Source organism: Mesocricetus auratus, unplaced genomic scaffold (genome assembly GCF_017639785.1).
Source record: "Mesocricetus auratus isolate SY011 unplaced genomic scaffold, BCM_Maur_2.0 Super-Scaffold_100004, whole genome shotgun sequence".
Classification (NCBI taxonomy): Eukaryota; Metazoa; Chordata; class Mammalia; order Rodentia; family Cricetidae; genus Mesocricetus; species Mesocricetus auratus.
In genome coordinates, this window is record NW_024429189.1 from 114,823,999 (window position 1) to 114,841,021 (window position 17,023).

At 44.3% G+C, this 17,023-nt stretch overlaps 1 protein-coding gene across 3 annotated transcripts; it reads left to right on the plus strand.

The window, feature by feature from the left end:
* The first annotated feature begins 1,780 nt into the window (after positions 1-1,780).
* Positions 1,781-14,688, plus strand: Gzf1 (GDNF inducible zinc finger protein 1). 3 transcript variants are annotated; one of them, XM_040746458.1, is made up of 6 exons: positions 1,781-1,931; positions 4,795-6,153; positions 8,196-8,290; positions 9,700-9,867; positions 11,158-11,315; positions 12,276-14,688. In XM_040746458.1, exons 2-6 carry the CDS (start codon positions 4,802-4,804, stop codon positions 12,612-12,614), a joined length of 2,112 nt encoding a protein of 703 aa, XP_040602392.1. In that variant the 5' UTR covers positions 1,781-1,931; positions 4,795-4,801; the 3' UTR covers positions 12,615-14,688. The 3 variants fall into 3 exon arrangements, with proteins under 3 accessions (XP_040602392.1, XP_040602390.1, XP_040602391.1); XM_040746456.1 differs by having other exon boundaries at positions 1,782-1,931; positions 4,785-6,153; XM_040746457.1 differs by lacking the exon at positions 1,781-1,931 and adding an exon at positions 1,989-2,296 and having other exon boundaries at positions 4,785-6,153.
* Positions 14,689-17,023: the final 2,335 nt, after the last annotated feature.

Genomic DNA, 17,023 nt, shown 5'->3' on the forward strand with positions numbered 1-17,023 from the left:
CTCTCTCTCTCTCAGCTCTGCACGGGTTGGTTACCTCTCACCCCCCTTCCCCTCCCTGTCTACCAATAAAACTCCACGTGGGATCATTGAGTCAGTTTGTGTCTCCTTACTGGGTAAACCTAGACATTTTAACAACACATATGAGATTTATCTTTCAAATATGCTCAGTATACTCATACAACATTCCCTATAATAACATGCTAATATTAAGATTAAAGGGCTCACAACTCAGGGTGGGCTAATCAACATATCGAAGCTAGCTAGCTGCTTGGTTATGGGAGCTGATTTGTCGTTGGCTCCTTAACACATCTTGCAAGTATTACATTATTCAAAGTCACAAAAAGTGGTTTCCAAGTTACACAAAATGGTTTCCCTTATGTTCCTAACAGAGTTGTAAAGCAAGATTTAGTTCTTTGTAGCAAAGCAGTTATGGCTTACTACACACATACATATAGCCACATTGTTATGGTGGAAGTTCCACCATAGCCCCCTCCCCCTTCTCCCTCCAAACCCTGCTGCTTCTCAGAAAGCCGGCCAAATAATGACCCGTCTCTCAGAGATGCTCAAGACCACTGCCACAGGGTATTTAAATTTCCTCCCAGAAACCGGATTTTCCGGTCTCCCTTTCCTGTCTTCTCTCTGGGGGGCTAAAAAGTCATCGGGAGTGTTGTATCCTTTAAACGTGGGTTTTTCCTAATTCAGTTTGATTTGGTTTAATTGGATTACTGCATAGGCAAAGAGGCTTATCTGGGTGCAGAAACTTTTCAGACTTGTATTTCAAGATATCTTCAGATATAATTTGATGGCACTCCCACACATAGTTTGAACTAACTTCATCTTGTTTGTGAAGTGAAATTTTATTTCAGGTAATTGGCTTAATTCAAAGGACTAAATCGCTTCCGTGCAACATGGGCTAGTTTAAATAAGAGCAAGGCAAAGACTGGCATTTCTAGTTCAAATAGGTGGCTTCCACAACCTAGAGAAAGATGGGGGTCAATATGCAGACAGAAGTCCAGTTAGTTTTCTAGAGGATTACGTGCATTTCAAAGAGAGGGGAAAGCACTCTCTCGCTAAACTAAATGCCCCCAAAAGGGAGAGAGTGACCGTCTCTTCTATTCTCACCAGGAAGAGGTCATGTTGGCTGGTGGCAGAATGGAGGCGACTTTGTAAAGCTTTAGCAGTGGGTGGAAGCATGAAGCTTGATCACCCCTTAACGGGAACTGGAAATCTAAGGCAGGATTTTCAAATTATCCGGTTTTAAGATAAAGGATGGGGCCAGGCATTGGTGGTGCACACGTTTACTCCCAGCACTCAGAAGGCAGAGGTAGGCAGATCCCTGTGTTGGAGGCCAGCCTGGAACGGAGCTAGTTCCAGGTCAGCCTAAACCAAACCAAACAAACAAACACAATTTTAGGGGATGGGATTTAGAGCGAAAGGATGCAAAGAAAAGGGTGCGCCATCCTTCCCACCACACCACAGCGAGCATGGCCGCAGCCCTACGCAGAGACCTGAGCCACCGCGGCACCCAGGAGGCACTAAAAGTTCGGTTCCCAGCAGCAAAACGAGCAGCTGTGGACAAGACCGCAGCAACGTGGCCGCAGGTTGTCCCAACTTGGCTAACTAACACCGCCGCCCTCCCTCCCCCCCATTGCTGTCATCTGCGCAGGCGCAGCCTTAGCTCCCGGCAGGTGATCGATCCGAGAGCTACCAGCCAGTCCGCCCTGCCCCAAATCACGTAAGACCACGCAACACAACGCCCGGAACCGCCTCTGCAGCTGGACGTGCGCGCGCAGCGCCTTCCTTGCCTGCCGGGGGCGGGGCCCACGAGGAGGCGGGGCGCGCTCGTGGCGACCATTCCGTTGATCCCTTAGACCCGCTGTTCCTGCGGGCCTGTTCCCGGGTTCCGGCCCGGCGGAGCCGCCGACTGCGAGGTGAGTGTGTTAGATTCCGGGATGTCCTCTGTCTGCTGTGCCTTGGAACGGCGGGCTGTGGTGACCCAGGCCGAGAGTGGTAGACTGGACCCTTTCGACTCTAGAGGCCGGAGTCGGGGACGAGGGGTTGGACCCTGGCAGCAAGAGTTCGTTCTCCCTGAAGCTTCGGAGGATCCTGGTTCGTCTGGGACTCTGGGGGATCACAGTGAGGACGGAGGTGGTGCAGTCAGAGAGGCCACAGCCACCCGTACTTTATACGCTGCGTGAGAGCAAGGATCCCCGTAAAGGGTGGGCAGGATGCGGAGAGCAGCGTTTCCTGGAGGCCTAGCCTAGGAGTCTGGACCCTTGGCTACTTGGCGACCTTGGTGAGGATGCTTGGCCCACCCAGAGGCGGCCGAATGCCAGTGAGTTACAGTGGAACATAGCAGTCACCAGGCCACAAATAGCCGCTCGACGTGACTGGTGTGTGCCCCGTGGGAGGCAAACGGGGAAATTTAACCAGGGTCTCCTTGGTGGTGAAGCCAGGTCTCCTGGAAGGACTCGAATTCCCTTCAGGGGGCAGGGCGATGTGTTAGGAAGTCACAGTTGCCCTGTGAGCATCAGGTGGAGACAGGTCTGTAGTCTTTGTCCCCAGGCTGGGACCGGGTGTTGGGTCCTGGAATCGTGCAATTAACGGGGAGCAGACCACCGAAGTCTACTAACCACAAGCAACTTTATTCAAAAATACTGCCGGGGGCAGGGAAGAAACGACACTTCTAACTAGTTTGAAAATATTTGATTTCCCGGAGAAAGAGCTATAAGCTTCTTTTATAGTCAAAGGTTATACGCAGGGCGGAGAGTACATAATGGGATTTACGGCATTTTGACTTCTCAGCTTCTAGTGCTGTTATCTGAGTTTGAGCTTGGAGATTTATGGCATCTCAGGAATGTCGACTGTGCTCGAACTCGGGGATTTACGACCTCTGATTACCAGGTGTTAGTTCAAAAAGTTAACGTAGTCCTTGGGTTCTTTAAATTGCCATTCCCTTGTCTGGGTAAATGCAGCGCCCTAATACACTCAGAAATAAGTGTATAGGATATAAGCGTGTTTTTCTTGTATGGGGACTCTGAAGAGCTCACCATTACTTCTTCAGATCCTCTTAAGTTTCCTCCATAGGCAGGTAGTGTTTCCTGTAGAGTCCTCTTCAGTCCTTCCACAGGTGCTGAATTTACAATCGCACTCCCTAGGAGAGTCTTTTCTGTGTTTGAGACTGGGTACTGTGGGTAGTGGTCTCTTGAATGAGATGGGCAGGCAATGATGGAGGAGATCAACAGAAGTGCTCTGAATGATGGAGACTTGGAAACCAAATGAACCTGGAAGATAGAGACAGAGCCCACAGAGCAGAAGACAGGAAGTTGGGCTAGCATTTTAGAGTCCAGGAGAAGAGTCCTGGGAGATATGGCAACTGCAGGGGAAACATCTTTCATTTGATGAGGCTGGGGTGAGGCATGTGTTGTTCTCAGTTAAACATAGACAGGGCCATGAGGCTTAGGTTCAAGACCCCATCAGCCAGTTAACTGGTTATCTTACTAGCTTGTCATGTGTAAGGTGAGGTTCCATCAGTGGCATTAAGGGTATGTAGGAAGCCGCTACAAGACAGCAAATGGCAGGCCAGCTGAAAGTGTTTGCATGCCCCTTAAATTAAAGCCTCGGGATAGCTGGGCCTTCCAAGAGGAGGAAGTAAAGGTTCAGAGAGGCTCTAACCTGCTCAAGGTAAAACAGTTTGTAAACACTATGGAACTTGAATTATTTCAGGAGAGTAACTCAGTTTACCGTGTATTTAAGGACATTGTAAAAGAGGACAGGGTTTTGAACTATTTTTCCAGGAAGTGCTCAACAGTTTTCAATGGTAGAAATGATTATCAAATGACAATTTCTTGCTCAAAGAACTAGACACACATTTTCCTATATCTTTGGCATATTTCTTTGAGTAGATTAGAAAGTGACCTGGAAAAAAACATTAGTAGCTGGGTGGTGGTGGTGCACACCTTTACTCCCATCCCTCAGATCTTTGTGAGTTCGAGACCAGTCTGGTCTACAAGAGCTAGTTCCAGGACAGTCTCCAAAAGTCTCGAAAAGAAAAAAGAAAAAGAAAAATGACCTGGATAAGCAAATTGTTGCCTTAGTTTCACTAAAGGTAAACTAATCATTTATGCTTATCATTGGGGAAAGTCTTACCATTATTGTTTTCCTGAGAATATTATCTCATGAAAGCTATTCAGAAACTTTTGAAAACTGCTAAGAAGTGAAGTGTAATTTGACTCTGTGTGTCTGTGTGTGAGGTTGTTTTTGTTGTTGTTCTTATTATTGTGCATATGTCTTTGTTGGGGTATGTGTTTGTGAATGCAGGTGCCTGAAAAGTTAGATCCCCTAGAACTGGAGTTAAAGGCAGTTGTGAATCACCCAATGTGGGTGCTAAGAATTAAACTTGGGTCCCCTGCAAGATCAGTATGTGCTCTTAACTGCTGAGCCATCTCTCCAGCCCTGTCTATCTGTTTTGTTTGTTTGCTTGCTTTCGTTGTTTTAAGATAGGTTCTCATATAGTTCGGGCTGGCCTCAAAATTGCTGTGTAGCTGAGATTGGTTTTGCACACCTTCTCTTCCCGTCTCTGCTTTCTAAATGCTGGGTTGTACCTGGGGTTATAGATCATGCTACCACATCCAGCTGTGATTTGAATCTTTCAATGAGAAAAGTTGGGTTTGGTAGGTACCTTTTGTCTTCTCAAGAACTAATCTACCCTCATAATTTCAAGTCCCTTTTCTTCAGGGATTATTCATGCATGAGTTTATTGATTCTTGTTTTTGTTTTCAAAGCTGTTTTTAGAAGGAAGATGGAAAGTGGCACAGTTTTGCTGGAATCCAAATCTTCACCATTGAACCTTCTTCATGAGATGCATGAGCTCCGACTTCTGGGCCATCTTTGTGACGTCACAGTCAGTGTAAAGTATCAGGGTGTCTGTGAAGACTTCATGGCCCATAAAGCAGTGCTGGCAGCCACTAGCAAGTTTTTTAAGGAAGTCTTCCTGAATGAGAAGAGTGTAGATGGTACCAGGACTAATGTCTGTTTAAATGAAGTTCAGGTTGTTGACTTTGCTTCCTTTCTGGAGTTTGTCTATACTGCCAGGGTGCAGGTAGAGGAAGGTCGGGTGCAGCGGATGCTAGAAGTGGCTGAAAAGCTAAAGTGTTTGGACCTGTCCGAAACATGCTTTCAGCTGAAGAAGCAGATGCTGCAGTCAGTCCTTTTGGAATCGCAGAATTTCTCTGAGTCTCAGGAGGTGGAGGCCAGCAGTGGCCCCCAGGTGAGTGTGACCCCCAGCTCCAAAACGAGCGTACCAGGGGAGGAGGCTCACTCCAGTGGCCTTGTAGATACCTCTGACTATCCAATAGAGAGATTTGATAATGACCTATTGCCAGAAATGCCATCCAGGAAGTGCAAGGAGAAACTGGACAAGAAGAAAGATGTGGCTAAGCCTCCCTACCCTAAAATCAGAAGACCTAGTGGGAGGCTGGCTGGAAGGAAGGTGTTTGTGGAAATCCCTAAAAAGAAATATACACGAAGGCTCCGAGAACAGCAGAAGAGCGCAGAGGAAGCTGCAGAGAATGACAGGTGTCCCCAGAGCCAAAGCCCAGACACTGAAAGGATGGAGACAGAGCCAGCTTCCAAAAGTGAGGCTTGCCCTAGTGACGTGAAACTGGAGGAAAGCCAGCAGAAAGTGGAGGGCGAGAAGGAAGAGGAAGAAGGGAAGGATGGAGAGAAGAGGAGTAACTTCCAGTGCACAGTGTGTGAGAAGACCTTCCTGTATGAGAAGAGTTATCTGAAACATATCAGGCACCACCATGGTGTGGCCACGGAGGTAGTGTACCGATGCGACACCTGTGGCCAGACCTTCGCCAATCGCTGCAACCTGAAAAGCCACCAGCGCCACGTGCACAGCAGCGAGCGCCACTTCCCGTGTGAGATGTGTGCAAAGACATTCAAGCGTAAGAAGGACGTGAAACGGCACGTGCTGCAGGTGCATGAGGGTGGTGGCGAGCGGCACCGATGCGGCCAGTGTGGCAAGGGCCTGAGCTCCAAGACTTCTCTGCGGATGCATGAGCGCACACACACCGGCGACAGGCCCTATGGCTGCACCAAGTGTGAAGCTAAGTTCTCCCAGCCCTCAGCACTCAAGACCCACATGAGGTGCGGCTGCCTGGGAACATTGCTATGTGGAGCAGGGCTGGCCTGCATGCAGGGACTTGGGTTCCCAAGTGCTGAAGTGCACTGGTGGTTGGAGATGGCTTTAGTACTTGGACCAGCATGTCTGTGTCTGTAGACCTGCATTTCCTCCCTGGTGCTGTCTAGGACTTGGGCAATTGAGGCAATTTTGGATCCTCTTTGGAGGTGTGGAGGTCTGGGAAATGGTTCTTCAACTTCTCATTTGGCCATTCCTCCCAAGCATAGAGGCCAGGGCACAACAGAGCCATCCAGAACTCTGGGTGCTGTGTGCCTGGTCTCCAGGTGGCTTGAGGTCTCAAGGTGCTCTGTACTGAAATAAGAACTGGGCCTTTTCTTCACTCAGTTCCACTGAAGTCCAGTCAGATGACACGTAGTATTGTAGGATGCTTCTCTAGTGGTCTTTTAGTCCTTAGGGCTTGGAAAGTGCCATTCATTGGTTGATGTCTAAGAATTAGGATCTAAGAATCGGACAACACTTTAATTTTTAAAAAGATGTATTTATTTTTATTTCATGTATAGTCTTTTGCCTGCATGTACATATGTGTACCATGTAACTGCCTGGTGCACTCAGAGATCATATGGCAAATGTCAGATCCCTTGAAACTGAAGTAACCAATGGTCATGAGCCACATGTGTGTGCTGGGAACTGAACCAGTGTTGGTTTTCTGCCAGAGCAGCAAGTGCTCTTAACTGCTGAGCCATCTCTCCAGCTGCTGAGTAATGCTTTCTATGTTTTCAGACTGTAGGTGGATAGTGAGTTCTTAATCTAAGTTTCCTTATCTTTTTTTCTTTGTTGTTGTTTTAGACCAGCAGCTCTCACCCTGTGAATTGCAAGCCCTATGGGGGTTGTCCAATGACCCTTCCACAGAGGTCACATCAGATAGCCTGCATATCAGATATTTACAATACAGTTCATAACAGTAGCAAAATTACAGTCATGAAGTAGCAATGAATATAATTTTATGGTTATGGGTCACCACAATATAAGGAGCTGTATTAAAGGATTCACAGCATTAGGAAGGTTGGGAGTTGGGAACCACTTTTTCAGACAGTGTCTTACTGTGTAGTCCTTGTTGGTCTGAACTTGACTATGTAGACTGTGTTTGCTTTGGATTTTCAGAGATAGGCCTGCCCTTGCCTCCCCCAAGTGCTGCGATCAAAGGCATGTGCCACTGTATAGTTTTAAGTATATATGTTCTCATTCCAGTTAAGCAGTTGGATTTTCTACTGTACTCTGCCTTTGCTTCCAACCTAGAACAGACTGTCGGGAGGAACATGGTGGCTGTCATCTTTCAGTTTGCCTGAGTTCAAAGTACTTCGTGGACTCAGCAGATCATGGCTGATTGCTACACAATGCTGGTTGAAATTGAAATACCCCTGTGTGGTTCTCAGCAGATTTTTCTCTTTAGACTGGTCATATGTTAGAACTTGATGGTAAAATGTTTGGTCATATGGTACATTGTCAGCAGTAGTTCCTAAGGTTATTCCAGATGAGGGAGCTTCAAATGTTAAGTGATACTCTTTAACAGGAAAATATGCAAAGGCATACTCTCTGCCTTCCAGTGCTTTACAGCATAAATAAGGCCTAGGAGAAGTGTAGGAGCTGCCCAGTGGTTCTCCTGTGGTTTGTGCACCAAAGTGGAGATAACAGTCCTTGGGTCTTGAACAGAAACTCCATTTGTGTTGGGATGTATGGTAAACTTTTCTTGTTTGTTTTTTTCAAGATGGGGTTTTCCTGTATAGCCCTAGCTATCCTGGAACTTGCTCTATAGACCAGCCTGGTCTCAAAATCAGGTTCAGCTGTGTCTGCCTACCAAGTGCTGGGTTTAAAGGTGTGGGCCACCAGCCCCCAGCATATGGTGAACTCTTGATCTGTCCCATCAGTCATTTTTCTGAGCTCTCTTGGAGGAAATGGTTTTTGCACAATACAGAGGAAATTGGAAATTGTATTACAAAGTGACCTTTGAAATATACCCTGAGTTATCATCTGAATGTTGTACTTTCAGAATTCATACAGGGGAAAGACCTTTTGTCTGTGATGAGTGTGGTGCAAGATTCACTCAGAACCACATGCTGATTTATCATAAAAGGTGCCACACAGGTAAATACCACGCTCTTGTGATTGACTGTCTTTCCTAGCTTTAGAAGGAAACTGCAGTTGCTTATTAGAAGCTGGCATCCGCCACAGCAGTGCAGGTTACAAAGCTTTTCCATCGAGTGAGGAAGGATCGGATATACCTGCTGCCTGCAATGCTGCTGTACATATGCCATGGTGTGTGCCACGAGGTGCTACAATGGGGCACACAGGTCTTAGACATCTAGATATATGAAACAGTTCCTATTGCAACTCTTAAGTCCATTTCCAAGAGGCTGTCCTAAAGAAAATATCCAAAGCCTGAGAAAAGCTGTGTTGTCAGCTCTCTTCTTGCTGTGTTTAGTAATGTGATGGGCCAACTACAAGGACATGTTTCAGTAGGCTGGAAATCCATGTCCCAGCTCATGACATGGCCTCAGAGGAACAACTCTTGAATTATATGGCCACATCTGTGCTTGAGTGTTGACTAGAACAATGAGCAGTTGAGCATGGTCAGTGCCTGCTGTTGAAAACCTGGGCAGGGCCAAGAACAAATACATATGTGATAAATAATCCTACTAAGAGATATCATCTCTTTCTATAAATCTTTGTGGTAGTTTCCCTTGAGAGGGACAGTTGAAGCTGGCTTTATTCTGGTTCAGCATTGCATTCCTGTGGTTGAAAATTTGGATGTAACCTGTACAGAACACAGAACCTAGTCCATCACTGTGTACTGTACTCACTCACCCAGCTCTTCCTTTGCTTACACTTTCCTAAGCACTCCCACAGGCCTCAGGTTCAAGTACAGTCCTGACAGATGAGGAGTGGACTGTGTGTTACTGGAATGCAGAACACCCATGGAGGCTGTGAGGGAGTCATTGTCACATCACAGATTTAACTCGACTTGGTCATTGCATATGACTGTTAATGTATTAAAATTTTATGAAAGACAATGCTTTAATGCTGTGAAATCAGGAGCACACCACTTGACTGTATGAGTGAGTTGGGAGAATAAACAAAGAACTTAAAATGACAAAAAATGAGGTGTTATTGAAATTGTCTTGCAGTCAACTTGACTGGTGTCGCTAGCCTAGAAGCCACTTGGTAATCCATTGCTTGGGACTTTTATTCTGATAAAGAGCTGCAGAAACACTTGTTGAAAATAATTCAACAAATCCCCAAAAGTTGTGAAATTTTTCTGTTTTCAGTAACTAAATTTATTAAATTTGAGCTGGCTGAACAGTTATCATTTATTCTAGTCCAGTGAATTGCTGTTTGGATTTCCCTGAATATTCACTTTTAGCAAGTAGCAAGTAGTATTTGTTGTTTGATTAGAAATTATCTGATGCTGCTTGCCAAGGTGTAGAGAGAAGAGCGGTTTTTCCAGGTGTTTTTAATGACTGTTGTTTCTACTTTTGTCTCATCTTTCCATGTAGGTGAAAGGCCTTTTATGTGTGAGACATGTGGCAAGAGTTTTGCTTCTAAGGAGTACTTGAAACACCATAATAGAATCCACACTGGATCTAAACCCTTTAAATGTGAAGTGTGCTTGCGGACCTTTGCCCAGCGGAATTCCCTTTACCAGCATGCTAAAATCCACACAGGTATGGATGCCTGCATAGTACCAGAAAAGAGTTCAGTCTGGCAAGGAAAACAGTTCACAAGTTTTAGATTTATTAGAAAGTCATGCTGAGAATGTTGCTTTGGTGCTCCTGTGCCTGTAACAGCTTCCTTAGGAGGACTGATAGTGGCTTAGAGTTACCCAGGGTTCATTCTCTTGTGGCGGGAACACCATGGTCAGGTTCATGACAGCAGGAACCTAGGGAGGTTCCTCACATTGTGTAGACTAGAGGGGGCTAACCTGCTTCCAGCCAGCAAGGAAATAGCCAGTCCCATAAAGATTCCACAGCCTTCAAAACTGAGCAAAGTAATGTTTTGAAGTTAAAGTATAATTACATATGATAGTATTTTTAAACCTTTTCAGCCCCTCCAGGGTTTCTGATTGAACATAGAGCTTTGCACATCTATATGAATGCTGTGCCACTACATTAGTTAGAAAACCCTATTTTTGAGGTAGATTTTCTTATAGCCCTTGAACTTGCTGTATAGCCCAGAGTGGCCTTCAGTTTCCAATCTTTCTCCACCCCTTAAGTACTAGGGTTACTGACTTGGCTTCCAACCTAGTTTTTATTCTTTTGAGTTTGTAGTTCTGGGTTTTTTGTTGTTGTTGTTGTTTGTTTTAGTTAAGTTTATTTTGTGAATGTATGTCTGTGGTTCACTGAGTACCCTGACACATGTGGAGGTCAGAGGACAATTTGTGGCAGTTGGTTCTTGCCTTTTACCATGTGGGTCCTGGAGATTGAACCCAGGTAGCAGGTACTTTAACTCACTGAACCACCTTGTAGACACAGTTTCTGGTTTTGATCAAGTGAAAAGTGAGAAGACTTTAGTATGCAAATGGGGGACAGTCTGTTGGCAGCATAGGGTATTTATTGAAAGGCACATAACTTCCTGTGGAATGACAGCTTGAATATGTATGTTTGTATGAATCCACGTCTTTCAGATATAAACGAGGATAAAGAATGGGTGTTAGTGTACACACATGCACACAAACATGCATTTGTTACTAGAACAGTATATTACTATGGATAGTAAGTTTGTATTTCACAGATAGTGTCAGCTGCCTGCACAAAATTGACCTATTTTTGGTACAATCGTAAGTTCTTGGTTATTGTATATTGGCACCTCTGCCAGGTGCCTTACGTGAGTCACTGAAAATAGCTTCCCCTTTTGGGGAGTGCTCAGATTATCCAGGGTACGCAGATGTGTATCCACAGTTAAATAAAGTGGACAGAAGAAGTCATTGGGTAGTTTCCTTCTCTTCCTGTGTTCAGGAGAGCGGCCTTATTGTTGTGACCAGTGTGGGAAGCAGTTTACCCAGGTGAATGCCCTCCAGCGCCACCATCGCATCCACACGGGAGAGAAACCCTTCATGTGCAATGCATGCGGACGGACATTTACTGACAAGTCCACTCTCCGGAGGCACACCTCAGTAAGTGATGGGTGGGCTGTTTAAAAACAAAGCCCTTCTGGTCTGTAGATTGCTAACCCTGAATATGTGTCATTATTCCAGTCCAGAGGGTCAGAGGTGGTAACAGGTTCTCTCCTTAGGTGTCCTGCAGTGACATCCAGGTAATAAGGTGAAGGGCTAAGGCTCCTTACCGCCAGATCTGTGCCAAACACTTTTGTGCAGTGGTTGCTGTACAAAGCATTTATTTGGTAATTAGTTCAGGGGAGGCTCACTAGAAAACAGATTTAAAAGTCAGGGAGAACTTTTGTTTCATTTAACATTTACTTTTTGATCGAGAGACAGTCTAGCTCTGTAGTCCAGACTGACCTTGGACCCATACATAACCCTCCTATCTCTGCCTCTCATATGTTAGTATTAGTTTTCAATTATTTTAGGGTTGGGATTGTAAGGAGGTGTTCAGACTTGGGCATCCCTTTCAGATAAGTTTAGAATTTAGATGGGATAGATATGTTTAGCTTAGGATATAAGTAGATTATAACTTACTTATCACCCTCTATGTATATATGTTGTATATGTTTGAGTTTGATCAAATTTGAATCTATTTAGACTGAAAGGGGAATTGTAGGGGTGAGCCCCACAAAGCTATCCGCCCTAAGGCGGGGATAAGGAAATTTAGCACAGGTGAAGATAAAAGGAAGTGAAAGAGAAACGAATCCCTCTTCTCTTCTCCTCTGGAAGCTGTCACGCTTTCCGTCCTCTTATCTTGTATGTGAATAAATATATTATATTCCATATTGCATTGACCTATGTCACCCATATGCTGGGATTATGGTTTTGTTTTGTTTTTGCTTTTATTAAATGGGCATGTACCACAGTGCCAGGCCCTGAAGAGAACATGTTGTTTTAAAAGATGGGTGTGTTATTAGTGTTTGTAAATTGGGAGACTTTGAGACACATGTAGTGACTTTGTTTTATTTTTAGATACATGATAAGAATACACCGTGGAAGTCTTTCCTTGTCATTGTTGATGGCTCACCGAAGAATGATGAAGGACAGACAGAACAACCCGATGATGAATATGCATCGCCCAAATTTTCAGATAGATTGCTATCTTTTGGTGAAAATAGCCATTTTAACAACCTATTGGAAGTACAAAGCAATGTGCCTGCCATGCAGGAGAATAGTTCTACAGACACTGCTTGCAAAGCAGTGGTGTCTCAGGATGCTCTGCTCACCACCAGCATCAGTGAGCTTGGTGAGCTGACTCCACAGCCAGGCTCAATGACTGCACACCTTCCCTCATTGACCAACATGGAGTGAGAGCTTCAAGCTGTGTGCTGAGCAGTCTGTGTGATTGCTGTATTCTGGGTGATGCCAGGGGCTGAGAAAAAAGTTGTCTGTGGGAAGATACAGGCAAGACTGGCCTTGAATATTTCCCCAAACTTCCGTGACCTTGCACGTCCGTTTCACACTTAAAGCTTTTCCATAAACATTTTGATCTGCATGATCTCAGCTATATTTCATCAACAAACATGGCAGTTAGCACAACTCACTTAGCCCTGGCGTAGCTGTACATGCCAATCACACTTATGCTTGATTCTCTTGATGTCTAAACCACTGCTTGTCTTAATCACAGAGTACACAGCCTTGACCCAACTTAGGAAAGTGCTGTCCGCAGTCTCTTGGTCTCGCCCTGCCTTATACTTCCATGTATATTTACTTCACTCTGATCCTTTTAGGGAATTTTCCTACAAAGTTAAAGTAAAACTGGGCTGTATTTCAGCTGTTTCTTCCTTACTGAGATGAAAGCAAATAAGATTGTTCTGGGGACACTAAGATGGAACTGAAGATTGCTTTTGTTCCTCCCCAATCCCCTATTTGTATGCACAAAAAGGAATGACAGATTGAATATTTTCAGTGTAGTACCTCTGAATATTTTCAGTGTAGTACCTCACCATGTGTGCAGGCAGGGAGTCTGTCATAAAATCCAATCTGGGATGAGATGTGGCTGTTCAACTTCATTCCCTAAATCAGATTAAATCGAAGCTGTCCTACCAAAGAATCTAGCAAAACAGTTGTCTCGTTTGCAGAGGTGTGAGAAATAAAGAGGAGGCATCAGAGCGTTTTGACTAGTCACATTTTCACAACCAGCATGTTGAGTGAGCCTGACAAATCTCAAGTACTTCTGCCAGACTTTCTATAATGTTCAGAGTCCCCAAGGCACCATTTCCACAGTGCAAGGTGACACAGACTAGTACTTGTTACAAATTCACTTCTTTAGAAGCATGTAAGAATCTAGAGCAGTGGTTTTCAAACTGGGTAGTGACTCCTTTGAGGGTCAAAGGACCCTTCCATGGGTTTGCATATTATATTTACATTACAATTCAGAATAGCATAATTACTGTTGTTTAAGTAGCAGCAAAAGTTAACTTTAGGGTTGGTGGTCACCAAAACATGAGGAACTGTATTAAAGGGTCTCAGCATTAGGAAGGTTGAGAACCACTAATCTAGAGGGTACCAGAAGCCTTGGCTTGTTCAATTTCTATGCCTTAACAAGTGGAGAAAGAACCAGAAACGTCTCAAATGTTCCTTTGGCTTTCTCATGAATTTAATTATTGCTCAACAAACTTCACTACAGGAAATGCATTTTGTGACATTTGCTATTCCTGATATGGTTGTAGGGCCTTGGATATGTGACCTTTGGCCACCTGTGACCCTTAAGCATTAATTTTTTTTGTTTGTTTGTTTTTCGAGACAGGGTTTCTCTGTGGCTTTGGAGGCTGTCCTGGAACTCACTTTGTAGACTAGGCTGGCCTCGAACTCACAGAGATCTGCCTGCCTCTGCCTCCCGAGTGCTGGGATTAAAGGCGTGCGCCACCAACGCCCGGCTCTTAAGCATTAATTTTAAGAGCGCCTTAATGGGAGAATTATTCTGCTTTGAACTTACTAAGCTTGCTGTGAGAACACTGGTTTCTAAGAGGAAGGTACCTTAAGTTCAGAGTGAAGAAGACAGAGCATATGATAGAAACTAAGGGTTCTTCCCCAATGCTAACTTGTGGTAACACCTTCAAGAAGCTGTTGAAGCCACCAAAAGGTGTTCCAGGAAGTTGTAATATTTCAAACTTGCTCTTGAAGGTTCAGGGCTGAATTATCTCATATTCAGTTATGACCTGGCTATCCTAGTTGTGTTTACAGACAAAAACAAAAGACTAGTGACTGGCACATGACCATTTTAACTGGTAAGAGCAAACCTGCCCAGCTGATAAACTTATGGAATAAAGTCATCTTGATGAGAAGGAATTTAAACAATAGATTATTTTGTTACCTATTGAAGAACTGACTTGAATTTGTTTCTTTAGAAGTTCTAAATAAAATTGTTTAATGTGTTAATAAATTTCTTTGTAAATGTTCTGCAATTCTAAATTTACTATAACAGGTTCTGTAGAAAGATTCTAATTTGTTTGATATCATGAACACTAAAATTTAAAATCATGGTCTGTGGACTCATATAATTATCACAGGCAACTGACTTAAGTTCTTGAATTCCACAGTGGCAGACAGAATGGGCCCTTCTCAGCAGTGGTCAGTGTTGAGCTGGGGAGTGTATGTAAGGGCACTGTAACCTTCTCTGCAATGCAGAATCACAGCAGGCATTAAGTGACATGTTCCTTTATACATTTTTGTCTCTTTACCCAAGAGAGGAAGGTGATCCTTAAGGGCATGAAACTTGGAGTTATCAACACTTTGTGATGTCTTCCTATCAATCCAAGCAGTTACTATGTGAGAAAGCAAGATTGCTTTCAGTGGGTTGGTCCCAAATGTATTTTGACAGCACACTGCTCTCAGCTCATTAGTAAGGGAAGTGGGGACCTGCTGCCATTCCAACCTTTTTGTTTTGTTTTTGTTTTTTTGTTTGCTTTTTTTTACGAGACAGGGTTTCTCTGTATTGTTTTGGAGGCTGTCGATCCAGCCTGGCCTCAAACTCACAGAGATCTGCCTGCCTCTGCCTCCTGAGTGCTGGGATTAAAGGCGTGCGCACCACCGCCCGGCCATTCCAACCATTTTTAACACCAGTTCTTCCAGGCTGCACACAGGGCTCAAAGGGAAAGTCCACAGTGTAACACGAACTGAGACTTTTTTTAGGGGGTTAAGAAAAGAGAAGCTCATACATTCTCTTGATTGTTCTCTTCTTTAGTCTTTTATGTTGTGTCTTTTGTTCTTCATGGCTAATATTCCCAAGAAGATCTTTCAAGAAATATAGGAGTCACACACAAAGGTCACATTCCATTTTTTTAAAATTAGAAACAAGCTTGTTTTACATGTCAATCCCAGTTCCTTCTTCCTCCCCTCCTTCCCTGCTCCCCACCAACTCCCTATCAATCATCCCCTTTCTGCTCCTCAGGGAGGGTGAGGCCTTCCATGGGGGATCTTCAAAGTCTGTCAGGACCCTTCCCCGTGTGTCTAGGCTGAGAGTATGCCTCTATGTGGAATGGGCTCCCAAAGTCCATTCGTATACTAGGGATAAATACTGATCCACTACCAGAGGTTCCATAGATTGCCCAGGCCTCCTAACTGACACCCACATTCAGGGGGGTCTACATCAATCCTATGCTGGTTTCCCAGCTACCAGTCTAGGGCCCATGAGCTCCGGTAAGCTATTTCGGTGGGTTTTACCAGCCTGGTCTTGACCCCTTTGCTCATCACTCCTCCCTCTCCACAGCTGGATTCCAGGAGTTCTGCTCAGGGTTTAGCTGTGGGTTCACGCCTGTAGATTTGCTGAAGGAGGCAGAGGCAGGAGGATCAGGAGCTCGAGGCCAGCCTGGGCTACACATTCCAATTCTTAAGTGATTAAAAACAGTCATCCCTGCAACTCATATGCAATATATCTAAATAATGTCACAGATCGAGGAAGGAGCATTTTTCTTTGCCAACTCTTATTGGCAGGCTGTAAACTGTGATAGTAAATCATTTGTTATCTATGTAAAGAGGTCATCTCAAGGAATTTTAAAGGAGTTATAAACCTAAACTACTTAGAAGTCTAAGAAAAACAAGGAAATTGTGTGCTATAACCTATACTTCTGAGTGTATAAACATCTTGAACTAACATTCTATGATCAGAAGTCATAAATGCTAGGCTTTCTCTCTTGGACTCAGAGAGTGTTGTGTTCAGACAGAAAGGTGTCATAAATTCTTTAGTTTGGGTTCAGGTTCAGGTTACTGTAAATCTTAGGAACAGCTAAGTTGGCACTTCCCAAGGCATGGTGACACTAATAATACTTTAAATCTCAAAAGGAACTTTCTATCCTGAATGTAACTCAAAACCATAAAAAGAAACTTACAACTCTTTTTTGGGGGCTGTAAGTCAAATTATTTTTTGTAGCCCCAACCAGCTAGAATCTTTTTTTTTAAAGGTTTATTGTTTGTTAATTTATTTGTTACGTATACAGTGTTCTGCCTGCAGGCCAGAAGAGGGCATTATTACAGATGGTTGTGAGCAACCATGTGGTTGCTGGGAATTGAACTCAGGACCTCTGGAAGAGCAGTCAGGGCTCTTAACCTCTGATCCATCTCTCCAGTTAGAATATCTAACCCCCCACACAGTGTTTCTTTTTCTAAACCTTGGGTTTTTGTGGGAACACCAGACCTTGAGCAGAGACCCACTTCCCCTTCTGCTTGGGAGTAGGCAGCTGTAAGACAATGTTTACTAAAAACATGTTTACTAAAAACAA